Source organism: Anser cygnoides, chromosome 7 (genome assembly GCF_040182565.1).
Source record: "Anser cygnoides isolate HZ-2024a breed goose chromosome 7, Taihu_goose_T2T_genome, whole genome shotgun sequence".
Lineage (NCBI taxonomy): Eukaryota > Metazoa > Chordata > Aves > Anseriformes > Anatidae > Anser > Anser cygnoides.
In genome coordinates, this window is record NC_089879.1 from 19,716,907 (window position 1) to 19,740,467 (window position 23,561).

A 23,561-nucleotide genomic window follows, 5' to 3' on the forward strand; every position below is an offset into this window, starting at 1 on the left:
TGTTTGTTTGTTTGTTTGTTTTGTTTCCCCCCTTTCTCATGAAAATCCAAGTCAGAAATCAGAGTTGCAAATTTTTATCTTGCATTGAGAAAATACACAAACAGAATATTTTCAAGGGCTATACCAGAATAACCTAATTTTTGTCTTTACTTAAAGTGTGTTTTAAGCTATGGTCAGCTACTAACCTAGTCTAAGGTAGGTCTATTCTACCTACTGCTGTTCTGGGGCCCTTCTAAAGATGTATAAGTAGTTGTAGTAAATGCGTATTTTCATTTGTAGGCGTGTAGTATGTCAACAGAAATAAAACATTTCAATATCAAAAATAACTACAAGCTCTTATCAACTAAACTAACAGTGAAAATAGTCATTTATTTGTACCGTATTCTTTCTTTCATTTTTTCTGGTACCAGCTATTAGAGGAGATGTACCCATCTATTAAGTTCTTAGCTGACATCTTTCTTCATTAAAGAAATAAAGCAGAAACAGAAATGTTTAAAATGTTTCTAGCATAATGTGGCATTTCTTGTATCTTATGATGCTGAGAGGCTTAAAACTGGAATCTGTATGATGAGTGGTATAAGCTAGGGGGTGGTCCTTACTGCTCCTTTCTTCAGTGCATGCCCAGGTTGCTTATTTTGTGTTACTTATTCTTCCCAGCCTCTTTTTCAGGAGCTTTATTTACCACTTAGCTTTAAACAGCATTTCCCTTTTACCCAGACCCCTCAGGAGGAGATGACCTTTCTGATCTTCCTAGGGAAGGGGACATGAAGCCTGTGCTTCCAGCTGAGAAGGCAGCAGCCCATGCAGATCCTCAGCCTCTTGCCAGCTCCTTAGGAAGTAGAGGCTTCCTATCTTACTGGAGCCAGAAAAGCAGAAATGATTTATTTAGCTGGCCTGTTTACTTCTGTTCCTTCCTTAATTTATTTATCGTATGTTTATTTGTTCTGCTGTTCAAAGCATTAAAGAAAGGGGAGGGAAACCACTAGGAAACAGACAGTACTTTTCCTGGGGAATATTTTGATTTATGGCGCTGTTCTTCCTCTCCCCTTCAGCTTGTGAAAGTGGTCTGCCAGTAGTATCTCCACACCTCCTGAACAGTTAAAGACACACTGTGTCACATTTATCCTCTCAGTTCAGACCTTTGGGCAGAGCCTCCAACCAGCAAATTAACATCTGCTCTCTTCTTACAAGCAATGAAGAACCGCTGCAGCGCTCTTCCTGAAAGGCTGCTCAGGCCTATGCAGCCCAGGGATCAGGAAATGACCTGACTATGGATATTTTTCTACGGCATCAGGGTCTTTCTTGACAGATTTTGGGGATGAACTGATGTATCAAGGTTCTGGCCATTTTTGGTGAGGTGAATGGGGCTGCACTAGAGTCCTATCTGGCACTGTACGATGGGGACCACTGAGCTGTTATTTGTGGAGAGTGTCTGCGCCTGCAGGATCCTGGCCTGCTAAGGCTTTTGGCAAATGCACAAGCAGCACTTGTAAGAGGGTGCCCAAGCATGGAAATTCCTTTTTATCCAGGATACTTGCTGCTGCAAAGCAGCACGGGAGGGTGGTAGGTCCAGCTGCTGCAAGCCACGGGCTGGTCAGACTGGCTGTTTCTGTTCCTGTCAGTTGGTTTACATTGACTCTAGCAACCAATGGACCAAACTCTGTTTACAGTTGATAGGAAATGGAGTAAAACTATGGCTGGCATAGCGTAGGCCTGTCCTCCTACCCACAGAGTGATAAGAACACGTGGGCCCATTTGCTGTTCACAGCACGTGCTCCTGTTATGGGAAGGCACTTGGGAACCAAATTCTTTTCTCTACAGGTGTTTTATTTTTATTTTTATTTTATTTTATTTTTATTTTATTTTATTTTATTTTATTTTATTTTATTTTATTTTATTTTATTTTATTTTATTTTATGACAGTTGGACTCCACAAAGACAACCTGTTTCAAGGGAGGTGCATGGGACGCAGTCCTCTTTGTGATGGCCAGATAACTCATTTCTGCAAGAGGTTATGGTGATAGCAAAGTCTCTACCAAGAAACATTCACTGGGTACAGTAAACTGTTTCCCTGGAGGAAAGGGGATTGACATAGCACTGGGACTATGACTGCACCTTGGATGTTTCAAGGGTCTCCTGCAACATTCTTGTGTCAGGCTTCCAGCCATATCAGCCTTCATGGATGGAGCCCTGAGGCTCTGCCTTTCTCTCTTCTGAGCCTGGAATTTCAGAGGCCAGTTCTCCTACAGCACGTTTAGGAAATCTAATTGTGGTCCATCATCTGGAGTTGTGCTCTCTCTGGCACTGTTAAACAGGGAGCAAACAGTGTCCACAAAGAATAGGATGGGCTACTTGATGACAAAAGTATTATGGAAAAAAATGCACCATAGTCCATCAATATGCTAAGCTTAACAGGTCTACATTGCATCCTTGTAGGAAGTTTGAAGAAGTTTGGTTTTGGTTGCTTGGTTTTGTCAGAATCTCCCTCTCTCTCAGGAAGAACTGATATTTTAATCATTTTCATCCTTCTTCACTTTGTTCGTACCCCTCCTTCAACAGTGGGAGCTAGTGAACCTGATTTCCCACAGACTGTTAGCACAGAAGAGACAATGGGCAACAAATCTGGGGCTAGGCTACGGCACTCCCTGGGGCTAGGCTAGGCACTCCTTTACTCCCAAAAAGGCACTGGGAGATACTGTCTGAAGGAGCTGCTAATCCCGAGGGCCACAGATTTAGGGAGCTACAATTGTACAATTGTATTTCTCATTTTACTTACTTTCTCAAATCACCTTAATGACTTTCTGGTAGTAGACGGAGCACTGGATGGATTTTCTTCTAAAAATTGGTAAGCTGTTTTCCTTAGTATGTACACTGCACTTAAAAATAGACCACAATGGTTATGAAAAATATGTTGGTTTCCATCAGCTGAAATATTTCTTTGTAATACACTTCAGCAAGATAGAAGAAAGGGCATGAAGAGAACACCATGATGTCACCGTTAAATAAACTCACTCAGATTATTTATCTGGGCCTTTAAAGTTGTACAGTGCTCTTGTTATAATTGCTTTTTATATTGTATAAATATGTTTTATAGGATATTTTTATATAAACCTCTCTCATGGACTTTGTACCAGGCACAGTGTAGCGCCTAAAGTCTACTCTCTAAACATATTTTATAGTCTGGGTTTTCTATACAAACAGCTTTCACAGGGTTGTTTGTCACTGGACTTTGGTCCAAACACGATTATTGCAGGAAATTCAACACCAGTATGGAAGGCTACAGAGCTATTTATATGGCATTTCTTTGCAATAGGTCGGACTCCCAGGAATGAGCTTGCCATTTTTGTAATACAGCAGTTATCTCCTGAAAAATATGTTCCCTTGTACATCTGCACTAATGGATTGACCTACAGAAGGCACCAGGTTGGGGGAGGCTTTCAAAGGGCTGTTTTCTGCTTTGTTTTATCCTGTTCTAGTGTACAAGTCCTTGGGAGAAATGTCAATGGGTGTAATAGCATAATGAATCCATTTGTCTGGCAGCTTTGTGTAATATCTGTTACTCTAATTGCTAGATGATTTCTAAATCAATAATTAGGTTTGCAACCATGTTTTTATAGACACCATGAATTCTTCTGTTTTCAACAAGACCACTCAGTAACTACGTGGAAGGAAAAGAAGTAGTATGGTATATGTGGAAATTTATTTAACTCTGGATCCCAGCAGGAATAAAGTCACAAAATTATGTATGGTAAAGCTTTGTTACAAATGTGTATATAATAAGACAAACCCCCTAGTGTCAGAAATGAGACAGACATGCCGTAATTAGAGTTGTAAAAGGCATGAGGTGAACCCATTCCTCCTGAAACCATGTTGCTATGCTGATTTCCTCTAAATGAGAGATCCAGAATATATTCAACTTCCAGGGACACGCAGAAGAGGAGAAACACATCACATGGACTTAACCAACTCCATTGTAGACTTTGCAGCTTATGTCAGGGTTTGTCTTCTTCACTACTTTGATTGAACAGCTTTTCTTGTGGAACAGACCAACGCAGTTTGCCCTGTCATAGTTCTTGGGGATTACAACTCTGTCATTTGAAAAAGGCAAAGACAAAAATCAGAAGTTAAGGTATGGACTGAGATATGGGTGCTTACTGAGCCACAGCCGATCTGGGGAAGATACATTATGGCTTGGTTTGGCTTGTAGACTACATTAGTCTAAGCGCTAGGGATTATAGTAAGAGAAATACAGAGCCCTGATCATGTCTGGTCACAGATGAAATGATTTACTTGTGTCTTCAAGTTCAAATACATTTCTCACTGGTCATTCTGTTAGGGATTGGTATAAATTCTTGCATAGAGACCAAGTGGGGATTAATTCTGTCTTTCCCATTCAAGCTAAGGCTTTTTTGTTGTTATTGTTAAGAACAAACCATTTAAAGAGTGCTGAATCACCCTAGCATGAATACCTCCCAGATGAGGTACCTCCTCTTGTCTTACGGCTGAGAAAAGCCAGAAATATTCCCCACCACAGGTTCCTCAAGTTGTATCTTTCCTCATAGACCCTGTATGGGACTCTTTATCCTTCACCCCAAAAAGTTTTTTAGCCTTCTGGGGACATAATCGGTCCACCCTATTATACTCAGGAAGACATCTGACCTTGATGTGCCACCTGCTATCCATGAGATGGGAACACACAAGAAGATTTAGAAACCAATTGATCAGAGCAGAGCATGTGTGTCCTGTTGTGCTAAGCAGGAAAGATGAGCTCGTAGCAGCACGGGGAAGGGTGTGGAGCAGCACTGGCCTGATTAAATGCTTGCAGGCAGGCACTGGTCTGGAGCACAGTTTCAGGAGTCCATATGTATTTGTGTTATGGGGCATTTAGGTATCTATAAACAAACTGCTGAACACGAGGAGAAAGAAAAATGAGGATAGAGGGAATCATACATCCAGTTGTCATACACCCATGACCTCAGTGTCAGAATCACAAGAAGGACCAGGTGATATCCCAAAAAAGTCTGTGTGATTGGCAAATAATTCTGCTTGGTCATATTTAGAGCTAACTGAGAAACAGGAAGAGGAATTTTGCTGAAGTGAGTATGAAATTCCAGTGCATGCTGTCACTGAGGCTCTTTAAGTCTGAAAATTTCAACCAATTCCTGAATAAGTAAACCCAAAAAATAATTTAGGGTAACTTACAAGCTGCAGCAAATCATTGCATTCATCTTACACCTGCATTGGTAACAATCTTCAGTCTTCCACACCGCACCAAAAACATAAAGGTTTCTGTTTGAAAGGCACCCTACATGCACACAGCAGAAAATAATAGTCAGTAATTCAGTATGAACATGTATTAATAGACATAAACCACAGTCTCATGTTTGTGGACTGGCAATCAAATCACTGATTTCCATAGAGTCACATCAGGGAAGAACGTGACACAGTGCTCTACAGAAAGGATACCATGTCTTTGCTTCTGTAGTGTGTGAGTGGAGTGTATGACATCATGATAAAGTGGTAGCAATCACATACTAGAGGAGCACTATTCTGCTAGTGAAACGCTTTAGCTGATGGCTATGGTAGGATCTCTCTGCCCTTTCTCATGCTCAACATACAAGTCTAGACTGTAATTTCTCCTTCCTCCCTCCCTCCACAACTTTTATTAGGTTTCAACTTGTTCTGCTAAACTGAATTTAAACACCAGTTATATAGTTTTTGCTTTGATTTTAGTGCCAGGTACCACTCAAGTTAGTCAATGCTGCTTGAAAGTACATATTTTTTGCCATGCCGGCAAGAATTTCAGCTGTCCATCAGATAGTGTCTCTCTGTCCAGAGATGCGTCCAGATGGGTTGGTACATGAGTGTGTAGCTGTTCAGATCATTCTTCAACACAGAATGTGTTATACTATTCCAACATTTCTAACATAATTAGGCTTTCAATCTCTGCTTCAGGGTTGTCAGGTATTTTTGCCATTACCGTATTTGCTGGATGGTCTAAAGTAACAGCGAGCATCACACAGAGTCCCTGAGAAGAGAAGGATCAAGCAGAAGACCAGCAAGAATTTCTACAAAAGAAATGGGAAGCTTTCTTTAAAACTAGGTAGTTTTGAAAAATAATTCCACTGTACATACACACACGCACACACAAACATATATATAGAGAGAATATAAGCTGCTGACTTACCATACTTGCGTGGACTGCTCAAATCCTCAAATAAGGGGCAGCTGTCTATTTATATACAGTGAGGAAACAATGGTCAGTGCAAAGGGAGGTGATGTAAATGTGAGCACCCGGGGCACCAGTGGACACTCTAACCTGTTCTTACCATCGATCAGAAGGTGTCACCTCAAAAAGCCTGCACCGATGTACGTCGGCATCTTGATCTCCACTGTGCCAGCGTAAATCTTAAGAAACTACAGCAGATACACTAATTACTCCACATCCACACTGATGTCAGGGGAAGAATTTGACCCCCCAAAAGCTATGCCTTCAGAGCTGGCAGGCTATCAAGAAACAGTGGGGAAAGGGCACATGTAAAGCAAGGCAGCCGCACGCTATTGTTCGCCTGACCTGCTGCAAGGAGATCACCCCGGGTACAGAACAGGTCATTCATACAGTGCAGTGGTGTGGAGACGTGGCTGCTGTTCTCAGACTGATTTATTATAATTTCAGTTATTTCATATGTGACACATTATTTTGTCCATACTTAGTGAGCCGCAGGGCCTAGCTGTAGAGTGTTGTATCTCTCAGTTCCTGATGCAAAGCCAGGCCGAGGAGGCAGAGACAGATCACCGTGAACAGATAGCACCTTTTTGTCAGCAAAAGTGAGATGAGCTGTGTGTGCGTTGCCTTGGTCCGGAACTGAATGTAACCATCAGGACGCTGGTTACTCATGGATTCCTGACAACAACAATAGTGATGCTAAGGACTGGGGAAGGCAAAGGAAGCAAAAGTTCCAGTTTTCTTTTACCTTACGCATTCCCTGCCTCTGAAACAGCTAGGATCTTACAGGGTTATTTCTGGAGATCATGAGGACATTTTACCACAGGTGTCCAGGGCTTTCACAATTAGACTGTTGCAATACACAGTATATGAGGCTGCATATCAAAATCAGCCAGGAAAACGTGCACAGATCCCAGACTGTCTTCAGCTGTGTCAGAGACTGTAGGAATCCACTGCTTTGCTGAGCCGAAGCACAGGCATAACAAGTTTTAAAAGTTATCAGAGGATTCCCAGCATAATGAATTGCAATAATTCTATTAGCACGGGTCTTTCAGCAAGCCTTTCCTTGATTAGACACCTTGGTTACTCATCAGCTTCCACTGATTGACAAATGAAGGAAGCAAAGCTGCCCTGGAAGGGGCTTGGGGATAAAAGGCACAGTGGCAGAGCACCTGCCCTCTCTGGAGTGGTCCAGAGGAAACAAATTATTGTAAGGAAAGCGGCTGCTGCTTGCTGTGATAGAGGATTTGATTTACGTAAGTTGTTTGCTTGTTTTTGTGTACTTAGCAAGAAACTTTAGAGCTGTTATAGTAGTTTGCTTCTGATCTTGTAGTGCAGTTGATATTTTTTGTGTTAACCTTGTGATTGTGGTAGTTTACACTCTGTGGTTCTGCTTTAGGAAACAGTTGTGGTGTCTGATGAAGTGCCTTAAGGAAAAACTTCCCTTGTAATCCTTAAGGAATGAACTTCAGTCTGAAAAGAATGATTTGTTCAAAATGACCTTGGCACTTAGAGGAAATCAAGTGAAACTGCAGTTTCTCTTATGCTATTAAACCCTTAAACATGGGATCATATTCAAACTTCTGGCCTGTCCCTGATGTAACTCTTAATCTTGTACTGTTTCTTGATGGGTTATTGTTAAGGTGTATAGTATCTGTAATAATAGTATAGTTGCAAGGACATGTGATAAGTAACTTCTGACTCAAAGGGCATGGTGTATTCTAAATGATTCCCTTAAAATAATAAGTTCACTTTTTTATTTCTTGAAAAGAAGTAATGATGTTAATGACTGTTTTATTACTCCTGTTGTTTCTCTGGTAGGCAAGTGCAGTGTGATCAAAGCTATTGCTGCCAGAAGAGCCTGGCAGCACTACTTCCTTAACCTGATGTGTATATTTAAAGTAGGCTCTGTGCTTTTTTTCCTTAAAAAAAAAAAAAAGGCGGGGGGGAGGGCAGCTTAAGGCCACTTGGATTGTAGACTTGACAATGAAGAAACCAAATGCTTTTGAAAGTCTGTAACTTTGAGAGAGTTGTTTATGGGATTTGTAACAGAGTAGAGGCTGAACCTGTTTCTCTGTCAATGTTTGTGCTGACCTGCTCAGAAATCTTCTCTTGAGGCAAATAAGGTTTTCCAGGTCAAGTAGGTAATGAAGGAGCAGAAAGGGTTCTCCATTGTGTAGATATGAATGAACAGTGCCTCTCAGGGCTGTAGTACTGTGTCCTCTGTGGGTCCCTCTGTTAAGGGATGGTTTAGTTTAGCTTGCCTGGCTGAGGACTGCTCCTCCTCTGTGATGTGGCCCTTGTCTATGAGAATGTACTCTGCTGTTTATCTGAGTGCAGTAGCACTGGTGTGGCCATCCCTTGTGGCAGGTGGTGCCATCTTCCCTCTGCAGCAAGGATTCAGGATTGACTTCCTGATGCTTTCAGGTTATGCATGTGTATGCTGCCCAAATTCTGTCCCTAAAGGAAATTTAAAATGAACATTTCTCTAGCTCTACCTTTCTCTCCCCTCTACCTTTCTCTCCCTGTTAGTTCGTAACTCTATTAGTCTGGGGCAGATAGAAGAGGTTTCTGTGTATGTGTGGAGCACTGTGTTGTTTTTTTTTTTTAATGAGTTACTTCTGGTTGTTTAGCCTATGAGCATACTCCATTTTGTCCAGCATGCCTGTGTGTCCAAATGCTCTTTGAAGCAATAATTGAGCTTTCTAATTGCTGTTCTTGCAACAGGCCTGACTCTTTAAACTGATCAGCAAGATAACATAAATATAATGTAATAACTCCACTTTGTTGAAGAGAGGTAAACTTGGTTTTTTTCCTTCTTTCAGTTCTGGGCTTGGGAAGGGGAAAATTTAGGCCTCAGTCTACAAATGTGTGTAGATCCCAAGGTTCTGCTTGCCTTCAGCAGGAATTGGCCCACACATAAACCTTGAGTCTGAGTCCAGAGCAGCTCCCTCTTATTTTGTTGGTTTTGCTGTACTTGTGGCTCTTTTCTCCCACTCTCCTGGAGAACGCACTGCAAAGCCCAGGAAACTCCAGCTGGAACAGGCACATGTGCATGTCTGCAAGTTGGTGTTATGTGGCATTATGGCTATTGGTAATGCTTAGATGACAGTGCCTATGGGCCACTGCTTAGGGTTGGATGCTGACTGGAATAAACATCCGTTTCCCTGTTGGATAGGAAGAAACTACTGCAGGAATGGAGTTGCTTTTATTGCATCTGTTACTATCTTTGGTATAATCTAGCCTGTATGACCATACAAGGGATTAACTCTAGCCTTGGTTTGTCATGGAAAGCTTGTTTGTGCCAGTGATATCAAAGTGCAAAAGGAAGAGAAAAACAAGCTTAAATTTCCCACCCACCCACCTCTCTCTGACCTAGTGAACAAGAGCTCTGCCTGCCTATTCAGCGTTGTAGCCTGTAGGTATCTGACCACTGCTTGCCTTCATACAGAGGAGTGTCTCACACCCCTTCCAGGGGGCTCCAGTGGGGGAGAGCAGTACTCTGGTTTCCCTTCAGATCGTATAAATCATCCCAAAGACAAGAGCAGCCCATACCCTTGAAATGTGGCTGCTTTGCCAGGGAGCTGGAAGTAGGGCCTGGTGTCAATGGGATTAGATGCAACTGGTCCTGAACTCTGCGGGAACCAGTAATGGCAGCTCTGGGCAGATGTCCTTGACAGAAGAGAGTCTTTAAGCCTCTTGGGTGTGACTTGTTCCACATGTGACAAGGGACTGTGCACTGGCACTGCCATAAAGTACTAAAATGGCTGGACTTTGAGGAACTCCTTCTTTCTCTAATCTTTCTCTAATATTACCAGACGTAATTTCCCTTCCCAGACTGCTCCTGACTCAGGCATGGATCTCTAATCTTAATGCTGAGGGAGAAAAGTTACTTCTAAACTGAGTCTCCCCTCTTCTCGCTGATGCTAGGCAATGAGACCTGATAACTGACTTCCTGATGCTGGAGCAGGAAGCTGTAATACTGTAACACTATCCCTTATGTTGACAACTTCCAACATTTCAGTACTTATTTCAGTATTTGTCAGCTTTCCTACACTTACCAAGCGTATGGAAGAACCAGGGATGCTTCAGTCTCTTGGCTGACTAGGAACAGACAAAGCCCAACTGCTTTGTGTGCTTGCATCCTCACATGTTCCATCTTCTGTGTGTTGCATGTGTCTAGGACCTTGGGTAGATGTGGGTGGCCCCAAATGATTTAGGAATTAAATCTTTTCAGGAAAGAAGCTGAAGCAATACAAATTCTCATTAAGTGTACTAGCTCTCTACTAGATGATACCTAGGTAGAAATTCAGAAGTCATTGAGCTTGCTGTACTTGTACTCCATAGTTCTGACCGTGAGAATCTCAGTCTGTCTAGCAGAGCAGCTTCCTGTAAACTATTCCCCTCACCCCCCACCCCACCCACCCTTCCCCAGTGGGTCTAATCACCTAACGACAGTTCTGTCTTGACTTCAGTTATTCCTGAAAACACAGGTTTCCTGCTAAGAGGACTGAGACCTGCTTCCCAGTGACAGAGGACTGCAAGAAGCCCCTGGGCAGTGATGGATGTCTACCTGATGATTCGACGTCACAAGATGACAATCTTCACTGAGGCCAAAGAGACGACAACTGTGCATGAGTTGAAAAAGGTGGTGGAGGGAATACTGAAGAGGCCACCGGAGGAGCAGAGGCTCTACAAAGATGACCAGCTGCTGGATGATGACGACAGAACTTTGCTAGACTGTGGCTTAAGCAGCCAAAACTGCCGTCCTCATATTCCTGCCACAGTGGGCTTAGCTTTATTCAGACCTGGTAGTGGCTCCTTTGAGCCACTGCGCATTGACCCCTTCTCAAGCACCCCAGAGCTACCTGATGTCGTGAAGTCACAGGACTCTGGTAGCAGCTCCAGTGAGCAAGCCTTGCGCTAAAACCATAATCTTCTGTTCTGCCTCTTCCAGACAGGAAGCTGGCGTTGTCTATGTATTTTGCTCCTATCCACATCCTTCCAAAGTTGTCTACCTGAATAATAAAGCATTGCAATTCAACTACATGATGTCAATGTGCTGTAGTGCCCAGGCAACCCACAGAACTGTTTCCTGAGAGGCTTTTCTCAGATGGCAGCAGCTGATGGCATGTGTGCCTCCTGAATTGTAAGTGGTATGTTCTGCCACTTGCGTTCCTTCCAGCCAATCCCCATGGCCTTACCAGTCCTGAGGTTCTGGCTCTGGGGAAAGAAGTGCTGCCCAGACTAACTTGGTAGACAAGCAGATCTATCAGTCTTCATTTTGGCTCCCCAGAATAGTGCTTCTGAGGAGTTTAGCTGGAAATCTTGGGAGAAAGGGCTGCAGAATAAACTTCTAACAATTTTGCTGCAAGCAAGACTAAGACCTGAGCAGAGGTAAGCTTAGAAAATGGAGCTTGTGTCCTTTCAAGTTGAGGGACATTGCACTAATACAATGCGCAAGAAACTTCTAAATCTGACCTTGAGCTTGGTCACTGGCAAGGGCTGCATAAAGGTGTTGTTTTTTTTCCAACAGAGCTTAAAAAAGGACAGTACAGTCAGAAACAAATATACTAAAACTGCAGTTCTTGATAAGAGGTCTGCAAGAAGGAAGTCTGTCACCACATGCTTTAAAGCGTGGGATCAGTCCTATCAAACTCTTTAGTCTTTTTTTTCCTCTGGTAACAATTAGAGATGCTAATATATCTATTCCCTGAATAGAACTTTGTAGTGTTATTATTGAGCTTTCTTTCTCCTCTACCAAGGATAATTTAAGTAGGCCAGTCTATCAGAGTCCAAAAACTTAAAGCTACTCAGTCCTGTCCATGACAGCTTCTTGGAGTTTTTTCCCCTTATTAATAGATTAAGAATACTTCTAAAAAGATGCTTGCATTCTTGAACCTCACTAGAACAAATGAAAAAGCTCCAGCCTGCCAGCAGCACCAGGATCTAGGTTTTCATGCTATCTGTACATCTGGTTTGTCCAGCCTTTCCTTCCAATACAGGAGCACTGCTGCAGAACTAGGATGCCATCTAGTGACTTAATGTTTTTTTAGCAGAGAACAAAAATGAAGTTCCAGACCTGTCACCTTTGTACATAAACAGCTGTACTAATGTAGCTGGGCTGTAGCTAGCGCAATCTACTCTGTGAAGTTGTTGATACTTCCCACAACACTTGCTGGAAAAGTTAGGTACCCTCTGAAGTCCTTGGCTCCCAGTGAGCAGCACCAAGCAAAGTGGCACTGGCTTGACGCTCTTGATTTCTGATACAATTTTGGTTGTTCTAAGTATTTAACCCCTTTCTACTGAAGAGGGTTGGAAGAGTCCCCCACTTCCAACTGATACTCAGAAGGGAGTGAGGGAAGATGTTAATGAGAAATATTGACTGATAAAAAGAGACTATATTCTAAAAACATAGGCCTGATGCAAGCAATGTAGCCAAACTAGATAATGGATTTCTAGGTGTTATGCTCACAAATGTTCCTTTCAGAACACAATCTTTCAGAACTGATCTCTTAGTTAACTTATTTTTATCATTTGCTGTTAATATTAGGGAATAATACTAATACTGTTTTGAATTAACTTGTTCAATAGCCTGCCTTACACAGCTGAATACTAGAAAGGGGAAGAAACAACTGAGATGGAAGGGGAAAAAAAGAAGCCTTTAAGAGGTCAAATAATCCCATCTGAATTGAGATATCTAAAGGATTTCTCAGCCATTATATTTATCAGTAAAACAAAACTGCTTGCTTTGGTAGATTTCTTGTCTTTGGCGGGCTAGGATAGAAATGGGAGACCTCTCTGGACTTACAGAGAGGGAAAAATAGGAGGCTGTTCTTGGAGGCTGATTTCATGGTGGTAAAGGACTGCAGTTCATCAGTGCTCTATAACGGAGATCTACCAGAAGTAATGATTATGCAAGAGCGCTGCAATCATGATGTGTAAAAAAAAAACATGTTAGTGGCTGAGAACTGCATGCTGTAAGAAATGAAATGTTGAAGAATTTGGATGTGGGGGATAAATGTTAAAGTAACTCAGTCTTACTGAGTGTTTTTGATTGGTCATATGACTTGGGTTCTGGAGTTTCATATGAATTACTATTATAAAGCCCATTAGTTTGCCCTAAAATAAACCACAGCTTGGCTTAGTGAAACATGAACACAACAATAGATTTGAACAAACTTTCAGGCTTTCAGAAGGTGCCAAGGCAAACTTTCCTGCATACCAACAGAAGCATTAATTAAAACCAAAGTGAACATGCTTAACAATATCTTAAAGCAGCACAAAGCAGAATATGAGCAGGAAATTTCTAGCTTGTAATGTAAATAAGATATGTACATGCCTTATTTATGACTGTTTAAATTGGATTTTTTAAGGCTTGTAAAAATATTAATGGGAACGATACACAGATAGGTGTAAAAACAAATAGGATTTAACTGATTAACACTCCTTAATTGGAAAATTTCCATCAGATTATGGCATGTGTGTTCTGTTGTTATGTTCAAACATATTTGGTAGGGTAAGCGTAATGTTTCAGTTTTAGGGCAAGAACATCTTATTGGTATTTAAAAGTCTTACCTCAGAAAGAATTACTGGGATTAGAGGGATCAGGATCAGCCACCTGAAATTTCATTTCTTTTTCTAGTGAGGCTAGTGGAAGTGTTCTATTCTTCCAGGTAGGAAGATAGTAATGGGTGTAGAAGAGAGCATGTAGTCTCTTCACTCTGCCTGGGACCGTGCTTGGACTCTCAAGGTTCTGCAGAGTCTCTTTTAAACTTTTTATATGTCAGGATAATGGGAAACTCTTATGCAAATGTTTCCTTTACTCTACGTGGAGCTAGTGGTGTTATCACCTAAAGCTTGAAGGCTGGGACTGGGAATGTATTCTTTGTAGGGGACTGTAGTTGTGTGCATTGAAGTAGAGAAATTACAAGACAAAAACATTACTTGGCAGAAGTGGGAGGAGCAGAGGTTTTATGCTGTCTGCTCTCTGTTTGGAAGGTTTTGTCATCCTACCACAGCTAGGTTCCTTGCTACAGAAGGCAGCCAAGTTTCTGCTGTGCTTCTGGTGTTCTGAAACTAGATGTGATAGGTAACATTATCCTTTCCCATGCTGAAGCTTTGAGCAGACAAGAGGAGAACAGACAGCCCCCTGGAGATACTTTGGTTTAGACATGACTCTTTGTTATTTTTGCATAGTATACAGGGTAGATCCACATAAAACAAAAATTGCCAGATGCTAGAGAAAAGTGCTTGAGTGCATTTAAAATATGGTTAAATTGGTTTGAATCCAGTAGGAGTATTGGTAAGGCTGGCTTTTCTGGAGTTTGGGTACATAAGTCATTAGCATTAAAAAGGAAATTAAATCTTTGGTCACAGCTTACTCGAAACTTGATGTTCTCTATGGACATGCCTTACAACTGAATCTGGAAGTCTCTTGCAGACAGAAAGATGTCCATGCTGCTACCTTTCCTGTGTCATCTCCTCTGGATGAAACTACAAAGAGCAACCCTACAATATCCATGGTGCAGTAGTTCTTTTAGTATCCTTTTCTGGGTCCTCCAGACTCAAACCTAAAGTGTTGGGGTCTGTACTGGACACCGTGTCATTAGAAGATGCCTTCAGATATGCTTTCTCTTAGCACAGGTGAACAAAGGGAGGTAAACTGGCTCATGACTCTCATGCTATTGGGGCTAGTGTCTTCCAAGCATTGCCACTGAATGCTGATAGATTATTTTGTGGATGGGAAGTTCTGAGCTTTTCAAGCAGCTGAGAGAGTGGGAAGCAGAAACAGAAAAGGGGAGCTGGTATCACTCCTTGCAGTCACACTATTGGCCAAAGTTTCCCTGAGAAACAGAAGCATGGGGTTTGTGGTAGCTGAATTGTGATTGCACGTGTAAGACTGCGGGTGCGGTTCCAAAATGGTTCTGGCCCAACTTCAGTATCCTTGGCAGGTGCTGAAGGGGCTGGGGCTAGCCATCTAGCAGAGTGAGTTGGAGCCCAGACTGTTGGAAAACAAAATCTGGGTGCCGGAGTCAGGCAGGCAGGCAGGAAACCAGTAGCCTGCACTTGCACAATTAAAGCAATTAGTGAGCTGAAGTTTGAGGTAAAGGCCACTTCATACTGCAAGGACAAACCTGGTAAGAAGACTGGTTCCTCCTGTGGATGGGGCTCAAGTTGAATCTTTTAAAGATTAATCAGACCCTTGGCTGAGGACTGGGTTTGCAGTGTTGTAGACATACAATACTGGGTAGGTGTCGGATCTTGAAGTCCATAGGTTGGGCAGGCTTCAGGGAGCCAAGTAGGATAAATGATCGTCATATGAGACATTGTCCTAGAAAAGTGTTCAGAAAGACCTCTAAGCTGCTTTTCATTGCTTAGGTTTTCTTCCTCAAAAAAAAAAAAGTCACATGAATGTTTGGTGCTTCATCTGATTTTATTTTTAGCTTTAAGATACAGCTGTGTGAAGATAACATACTCCTTGACACTGAAGTTTGAAGGGAGAAGTAAAATTAGCAGCTACTGATGATACTTAAAGTCAGCTTTAATTTCAGATGTCAAGGAAGGTATAAATTCTAACTGCATGGAGAAGAGGAAGGCAGAGAAACTGAGGAAGTCTTTTGTGCATACATACTCAATTTTATCACTTAGGAAGTTTTTGAGTAGATTTCACTTGATGGCTGCATTTTTCAGTGTTTTTGAATTTATGAGAAAGAAGCCTTGAAATGGGGAAAAAAAAAAGGCCCAAATCCAGAACTCTTTTGTGTTAGCCCACCATCCCGTATACCGGGCATGTTTTTGAGTGATCGTTTTTCTCCACTACTTCATAAGTGCAGGTCTCCTTGTTGAAAATGCTTACACATTTCTCTTCATCATAACCAACTGGTGTTGAATAGCTGTCATTGGAAAAAGGAATAGGTGATGAGACCTAGAAAAAAACAGCTTCCATTTGAGATTGTATCTACACACTTCTAATATGAAGACACTATACTGAGGCAGTGTTTAGGGGCAGAAAAAGGAGCTCATGTGAAGCTCCCAGATCAAAGGTGACTTACCCTGCTGCTTAAACAGGATGAAGAGAGAGTTGTAGCTTACTGATCTGATTTATGACCAAGGGATGTTTGTGTTTATTTGTTGCTCCACTATCAACAATATCATTGCCTTTTCTATTTAGCCATGATATGGAACAAGAATTGCATGAGTGGTTAGGTGTCACTACAGTAAAAACTACAGGCAAGCCAGTGTATCCCAGGCTGTCCCTCAGAGAGAAAGGAGGAGCAATGTGTGGCTTGGGAAAGATCTGGATTAGCAGCAGTAGAAAATTCTTAAGCAGCTAAATGTTCTCTCATGAATCAGTTTCTTACCTGAAACTTTAGCCCCACGAAAAATTCACTTTTTTTTTTTTAAACAAGGATTATTTTTTAAACATGAGTTTTGTTTTTTAGAGGAACTTCTTGCATGCTTAGTGATGGTGTTGGGTTAATGCATTACTTTGTGATATGAAAGGAGTGAGAGAAGAGTCATGGTGATTTCTCAGGGACCCCTGTGTGAAGGGAAGTGCTTTGTGCTGTGCTGTGGCAGCAGATGAAACCCCACTGCTGCTCTGAACTCACGTGGAGCAGCAGCTGATTCCATCCCTGAAACAGGAGCACTCAAGGCAGTTCGCAGTCTTCCACTCGGAACCAAATTCATGCAGCTCTCCCTCTGAGTCATAGCAGCCTGAAAATGCAGTACACAAGCACCTGTTAGTGTCAGACACGTTGCACTAACATTGCTATTGCCTGCACAAAGCATATAGGAAATCTGCTGGCTTTTTTCATTAACGTAGCAGGACCACTACTATAGTAGTGGCATGGAAAAGGATGTCCTCATCTGCTCTGTTTCTTGTTGTTCTCAACTGAACAACAAACTTCCAAAACTTATCAAACTTTCTTTATCTCAACCCATGAGCTTTTACAATTTTCTTTTTTCCCCTGGTTACTTCCCCCATCCCAGGAAGGGAGTGAACAGCTGTGTGATGCTTAGCTGCCTGCTAGGCTAAACCACAATAGTGTGTCCAAATAATTGCATACTGCTTTTAAACACTTATTTTCCGGTAGCAGCACTCATAGAAAAAAAAAGTATGACTTCATACAGGTGAATAAACTAAGCCTATGCTACTTCCCTGGACAAAATCCATGTGTAATTTGGCCTGCGTCATGCTTCTTAGACAAACTTTTCTCTTTTATAGCATATTATAAATCCATTACTCTCCATACCCCATTTTCCCCATTTCACAGTGGTTCCTCTCCACTCTTTCCAATTATTTCTAAATTGTGATGAAATGTGCTGACTGGATAAATCAAATCAGGCAGTACTTGTGGTAGTGTGTGTCAAGTTGAGGACAATTGACTTCTCACCTTTGATCTCATCACCAGGATTCACTGGCTTGAATGGTTGAAAGTAACAAGCAGCATTGGACACTGCCACGCTAACAGAAAGAACAAGAAGGCAGGCCAAGAAGGTTTTCTGAACAAGAAAGCAGAATTATTGTGAATACTTCAGTATATATTAAAACTTCCTGATGGTAAATATTATTGTTAGAAATAGGAAAATATATTGTGGTTTTGAACCAAAATTTAATTATCTTTTGCATTTTATACACTTTAACATACAGTCAGGAATACCAAGCCATTTAGAAGAAGCAGAGCATCATTTGAGAAGAAGGAGTCTGTGTTTCCAAGGTGTTAAAATCAGGCACTGCCTGATACAGGATTGGTAGATCCAGACACTGTCTGTGAAAGTAACCTGAATAGGGAATGTACTTTACTCCTTCCCCATCCAGATTCATTTTTCTTGTCATTATTTTCTCCATCAGATTGGTCATCAACTGTCTCTACCACTAACTGCATAGTTTAAAAAAAAAAAAAGGCAAAACACCAAAAACCTTCTTCACTGGAGTCTGAAGAACTGAGTGGATGTTTCAACCTAATATTGAAGGAATAAGCTGAAGAACTTTAGTTAAGTTAAACCTTCAAGATTTGGCCCTGTTTTAAGCAGGAGTTTAGACTAAATGACCTGCAGGTGTCCCTTCCAACCTAGATAATTCTATATTCTATAAACTTTCAGAAAAATCTGTTGACAAAGTTTAGCTTAAATTCCCCAGCTAGTCCCTCATCCTTCAATGTTAGGTTGAAATGTTTGAATGGCATTCAGTGAGGCCATGAGAGAAATAAGTGCTGGGATGGAATTATCTGTGACGAGTTTAAAATGTTGGTAAGAGAGGAAAGATAGACAAGAAATAAGCAACGTCTCTCTCTCTCTCTGTCAGAGTAGAACTGATGACTTCTTAGAAAAAGAAGTCTTACCTTAGAGATAGAAGGAGGGATAAACAAGCATTTAATTTTGCAGAGATGAGGTTAAAAATCACCAGCTTGTTTAACAAGTGGAGGGACAAGTTAAAGAAAATAAACCAATCTGAGCACTGAAAACAAGGGATTTCTTTAGAGAACAGGAAATCCCCAAAGACAATAGTTATTTAAGTCATGCAAATCTTGTGATCGTTTCCATAACATTTGCAGTGACACATAGGTATGAACATCTGGTCACCTTAAGCAAGTCAAGTACAAGGTATTAACATGTCCTCTGTGTTCATAATCTGTACTTATATCTAGCTTTCCCTGTGGACCAAACTCTGTCATGGAAGGGATCAGATAGACTTGAAACAGGAAACAATTACAAAGAAAAATAAGCTGAAAGATGATGATGTAGATGTCATTTATGGTCTGGCCCCAGAAAGCAGTATTTTGGTACAGATTTGCAGAACCCTGCAGGAATGGTACTAGTTGGATGAATCAGTCTGCTAGGCCTATAAGTACACGATAGAGCTGGGAGCAGTCATACTAAGCAGTAGGTGTTGGATCAAGATTTTAAGCATAACTCACTCAAATATTTTGATTTCTTCAAAGAAGAAAACAAGATTCTAGTACTTACTGAGATGAGTTATTTTTTGTGGGGAGAATTCAAATATATTTGAGCTGAAAAATGACTAAAAATAAAGATAACATTTTTTGAGTTTAACTAAACACTCGTATGTTACCCAAACTTTTCATGAAAATGAAGGCCAGTGCTAGGTTGAGGCAAAACAGTTGCTTTCTGCCAGAAAAGTGATTACGTCCAAACATTACAGGAATTGGAAACAATGTTATAATAAAAACCTTCAACTCTTCAACTGGAGTCCTATTAGATGACATCGTCCTTGTAAATCCTGGAATCTTTTACCCAGGGTTCTTACCTGCCTGTCCTTATCTGTCTGACTTTTGTTCTTAAAACACAGTTTCTACTTTCTCTGAGTTACTTAGAATTCTGAGTACTCAGGAAAACCCAGCAGAACCTCTTTTAAAACCTGTAGCAATATAACATTGTCATTTACAACATAAGATGGAAGGACTCACCATTCTCATAGAATTATGAGGTTTCTGGTAAGGAGCCAGCCTGAAGGAAGTTCATCTTGTCCACGAACTTATATAGAGAGGAAACTTCTGATACCAGTTCTTGAGCAAACTGAACATACGTGAATAACTCCAATGAGGTTTCTGCAAAATGACCTCATGCAGTGAAGATTATTAAAATGAGCCAATTATACACAGGAAGGTTTGGTTCTGAAAGGCACTGAAGAAATAGGTGTGGCTTTTGTTCCACTCCACATTTAGAAGGGAGCTATGGGAGGTACTTCAGAAGGAATTTCAAGCCTGAGAGGAATATTTAACGGACTGAAAAAAACATTAGGGACTGTGTGGTTGTGGTTCTTGCTCACACCAAGATTTGCATGCTTAATTTGAGCCATCTAGATTTTAAGAGACAAATTTTGAGCAATTTTTCATCTTTCTCCTTCATCAGGTGAAGGAAGGCTCTTGTGGAAAAGGAGTGGTGGTTGGAAGGGTTATGTGGAAAGATGGTTTTCTGTGAAGAGTCACTGGCATCTGTGAGCCCTTAAAAAAAGGGTGCTAGATGACTATTTTCTTCAGTATTTAGTTTTCCATCATTTAGAAGACCCAAGTGCTGAGGCCCTCTGTGTGTGCGGGAGGCAGTGTCAGGACAGACACTCTTTCCAAATGCTTAGGACAGTAATTTGATAGCAAAGGAGTCAAGAACAGATCCCTTTTGCTTAGTTTTGATTTAGTTCATTCAGGTATTGCAAATTGTGTAGCTCTGGTAGCAAGGGGAAGACTTCTTATTACCAGAGCTACCCAATTTGCAATACTTCAGCTAGTCTGGCTGCCTAACTTTTGCCTCATTGTGTGGATTTGACAGTTGAGGTTAACTCCGGGCTGGGGTGACTACTCCACCTCTACTCAAACTCCAGAGTTGAGAGCTCACTCAGGTTACCCATTTGAGAAAGCCAGCATTATTGCAGTGCATGTCACAGTGTGACAACTCATAGGGGCAGCCTTAGCTGGCTTTCAGCTCCATAAGCTGGGTAAATTGTCACCACAGCATAAGAAGACTGTTTTTGTAACTTCTTTTTTTTTTTTTTTTTCCCCTTCCGAGCCAGGGAGGGGAGGGGGTGTGTGCTTTTCTTTAGTTACCAGACCTTTCTTCAGAATGGGAGAAAAGAGATAAAGAGTTTTCAGGTATTTTTAGGTTTGATAAAACTGCCCAGAATCAGCTTTTAATTAGTAAGTTGGATTTGGCAATGTCAATGTATGCACTGTCATGAAATGGCTAGTACCGCAGCCACATGGTTAACGCCCTTGAGCTCTAATCACTAATAAATCAACAGAACATGTTAGTCTATGAGTATAGGCACTGGAAATTTCTTTACTGACATCAGCAGAGTACAAATATCCCCTTTGGATGTGTCACAAACATATCTGAAACCAATTTCACGGTGTCATTGCGGTTTGGGATAGTTTTTCAGAGAATGTATTCCAGACCAGATGCATTGTTCTATTAAAGGAAATAAAACACTCGGTAGGTTAACACAGTTATATATCCTGATCCTTGGCCAACGCCTTCTTTTGTGTTGGTTACAGTGAGAATGGAGAGAGTTCACACTCTCACTTCCATTGTCCTGTTGCTATGCTGCCTGACCTAATTGCTTACGTCTGAGATGGCTGAAGACAGGTACTTGTTTTGCTTGCCTGTACTTTGCAACTTCTACGTGGTGGGTAAGTAACTATTTCACCTTGGCTGAGAAAGCTGTGGGAGGTACAAAGGTAAAGGAGCAAGTATTCTGTGACAGTTCATAAGAAAAGGACTATCAAATTATATCATCTTGATTCTGTTAGTGTTACCGAGACATTTATATTTTTTCTCCTTCCATGGTGTGGAAGCTTGCACGCAACATTTTGCTTGATGGGTGACCTGCAGCAGGTTTTGTATGTGAACAAAACTCACCGCCAGACACACTGCAAATTGTGATGCAGGTGTGCTGGAGTGAGACCCCTGGAATCTGTTACACCCAGGACCCATTAAACTTGCTAGTTTGGTGCTGAGTGACAGAGAATGTGTTTATTACTCTAGCTCCAAAAAACACAAATCCAACCAACGGGTGTGTGCACTCTCTGTCAACCTTTCAGACAAGCATGGACCGCCCAGCCGTCCCCATTGCAGGGCCCTTCCCTGATTTTTAGGCACAAGCTATGCCAGGAATGGAGAGAGGCTCTTGCAAGCAGCTTTCTTCGGAATGCAGCAGGGACTGATCTGTCTAAGCCTGTGCAATGTCTAGGGACAGTGAAGAAGCTTTTTGCATGATCTGCGTACCTCAGGTGACCCTTAAAATATGCTGTGTTTCTGAGACCACTCAGAACAGCAAATTCTGTGAATAGTCCATTCATATATGTTTACTGAGGTCGTTGTATATGGCCCATACCATGTTGCATTTCTTCTTCACGTTGCTTGTGTGCAGGATGATAGATGCCATGCTTGTGTGGGGAACGAACAGACATCTACAGCAGATATTGCTCTGTTGAAATTTCCTGTTGTCAACTCAACCTGTTTATTTCTTCTCAAAAACATTCAAAGAATATATCTGTGTTCCACCCAGTTCTGTGCCCTCTTTGCACTCATGCTGATGATCAGAGTATCCTGTTTCTTCCTCAGGAAGGGGGGGAAATCTTGGAGACTTTCTTGAAGATCTATCTCACTATTTTAGTTGCTCATTCTTCACCTGGGGTTTCTGGTTATATGTCACTGATGACCACTGAGACAATTAGGGTAATGCAAGGCCACCGGCCTTGCTTTTTTTCTGTATTCTTCAGTGCTAGGCAGTCAACAGAGAAATACAGCATGATTTCAGAGCAATAATGTTCTTAAACAACCAATCAACCAACCAAAAAAAAAAAAGTTAATATCCATGAACAACTTCAAGATAAAAGGAAAGCAGCCCAGGAACACTGTTTCTTAACAGGTCATTTCAGTACTGCCCTCACTTTCTTTAGAATGCCCTGCTTTCTGCAGGGGAGAGAGTATGTGCTGTACTCCTTATGGAAGACGAGTTCACATATCCAGTTGCTAAAAGCAGTAAGTTGACTGGCACTGCCATTCGAAGGGAGAAAGCAAGAGGAAGTGTGAGGCGTGTCAGCTCACAGATCATAAGTAAACACAATTTTACAAATAAATTCGTGGTGATCTTAAATGGACAATGCTAGGTGTAGTGTATGTTGGCTGTACAACTGTTGAATGATGATGATCTTCCACATTTGCATGCGAGACGGGACAATTGTTTAAGGAGAAGCGTAGTTAAACAGCAATAAAGAGTATGGTGCGCTTTTGAAACAGTAAATCTGTTAGAAGGAAGTTTTCTCTTGGTGGGAACATTTTTGTTAACTCTGAGGCTTATACACCCACAAACCTCAAAACCTGTACCCTCAGATCCCTCCTGTTCTAAGCATTGTTAAAGAGCTGTATAAATGTTATAGTCAAAAGACTAATGGTGTGAATGGCTTTACCAGGATGGCATCTGGCAAAGCAGAAATTTCAATTGAGGTCTCAGTTCAAGCTGGAAGGCCTAAGCTGGAGTCAACAACGTCATTTCTTCCCTGACTTGAACACCCCTGTCTCCTTCCATATGTAACAGAGTCTCCACCACTGGGCCAAATTTCAGTTTGAATTCAATGCAGTTTCAGAGAGGTGAGAAACACTTCATTTTCTTCCTGTTTAGTTCTGTGGGAAAGTAAAGATCCCTCTTGCGAAGGCACATGTTTTAAAATGCATGGTAATTCTTCAGCTGGTCCAGAAAATCCTGTCCTGTCATGATCCCAAAAATAAACAATCAGTGCTAGGTAAAGAACATAAGGACAAGAAGATCTAAAGGACCAGCTGTAAAGCCCAGGCTGTGCTTGCAAGAAGGCTA

At 41.5% G+C, this 23,561-nt stretch overlaps 2 protein-coding genes and 1 long non-coding RNA gene across 4 annotated transcripts; 1 reads left to right on the forward strand and 2 right to left on the reverse strand.

The window, feature by feature from the left end:
- Nucleotides 1-3,669: 3,669 nt before the first annotated feature.
- On the reverse strand, nucleotides 3,670-6,070 carry LOC136791290 (uncharacterized). The gene is made up of 3 exons (XR_010832942.1): nucleotides 5,981-6,070; nucleotides 5,203-5,305; nucleotides 3,670-4,088 (listed from the first exon to the last, which is right to left on the reverse strand). It is a non-coding gene; the product is annotated as an uncharacterized lncRNA (long non-coding RNA).
- Nucleotides 6,071-7,364: 1,294 nt separating this feature from the next.
- LOC106033858 (elongin B) lies at nucleotides 7,365-11,618 on the forward strand. Of its 2 annotated transcripts, none has more exons than XM_013177713.3 (2): nucleotides 7,365-7,482; nucleotides 10,702-11,618. In XM_013177713.3, exon 2 carries the CDS (start codon nucleotides 10,788-10,790, stop codon nucleotides 11,151-11,153), a length of 366 nt encoding a protein of 121 aa, XP_013033167.1. In that variant the 5' UTR covers nucleotides 7,365-7,482; nucleotides 10,702-10,787; the 3' UTR covers nucleotides 11,154-11,618. The 2 variants fall into 2 exon arrangements, with proteins under 2 accessions (XP_013033167.1, XP_013033092.1); XM_013177638.3 differs by having other exon boundaries at nucleotides 7,379-7,482; nucleotides 10,720-11,617.
- A 4,025-nt stretch (nucleotides 11,619-15,643) lies between these two features.
- Nucleotides 15,644-19,844, reverse strand: LOC106033957 (beta-microseminoprotein). The gene is made up of 4 exons (XM_013177819.3): nucleotides 19,660-19,844; nucleotides 17,626-17,734; nucleotides 16,840-16,945; nucleotides 15,644-16,122 (listed from the first exon to the last, which is right to left on the reverse strand). Exons 1-4 carry the CDS (start codon nucleotides 19,666-19,668, stop codon nucleotides 15,993-15,995), a joined length of 354 nt encoding a protein of 117 aa, XP_013033273.2. The 5' UTR covers nucleotides 19,669-19,844; the 3' UTR covers nucleotides 15,644-15,992.
- Between the last annotated feature and the right edge of the window lie 3,717 nt (nucleotides 19,845-23,561).

What these genes read in the sequence shown, in the direction of transcription:
- LOC106033858 (XM_013177713.3), top strand. Translation starts at nt 10,788, where the DNA reads ATGGATGTCTACCTGATGATTCGACGTCACAAGATGACAATCTTCACT.
- LOC106033957 (XM_013177819.3), bottom strand. An exon ending in TCCTGGTGATGAGATCAAAG is followed by an intron (nt 16,946 to 17,625) that starts GTGAGAAGTCAA and finishes CTGCATTTTCAG; the next exon opens with GCTGCTATGACTCAGAGGGA. An exon ending in GGAATCAGCTGCTGCTCCAC is followed by an intron (nt 16,123 to 16,839) that starts GTGAGTTCAGAG and finishes TTCCAATGACAG; the next exon opens with CTATTCAACACCAGTTGGTT.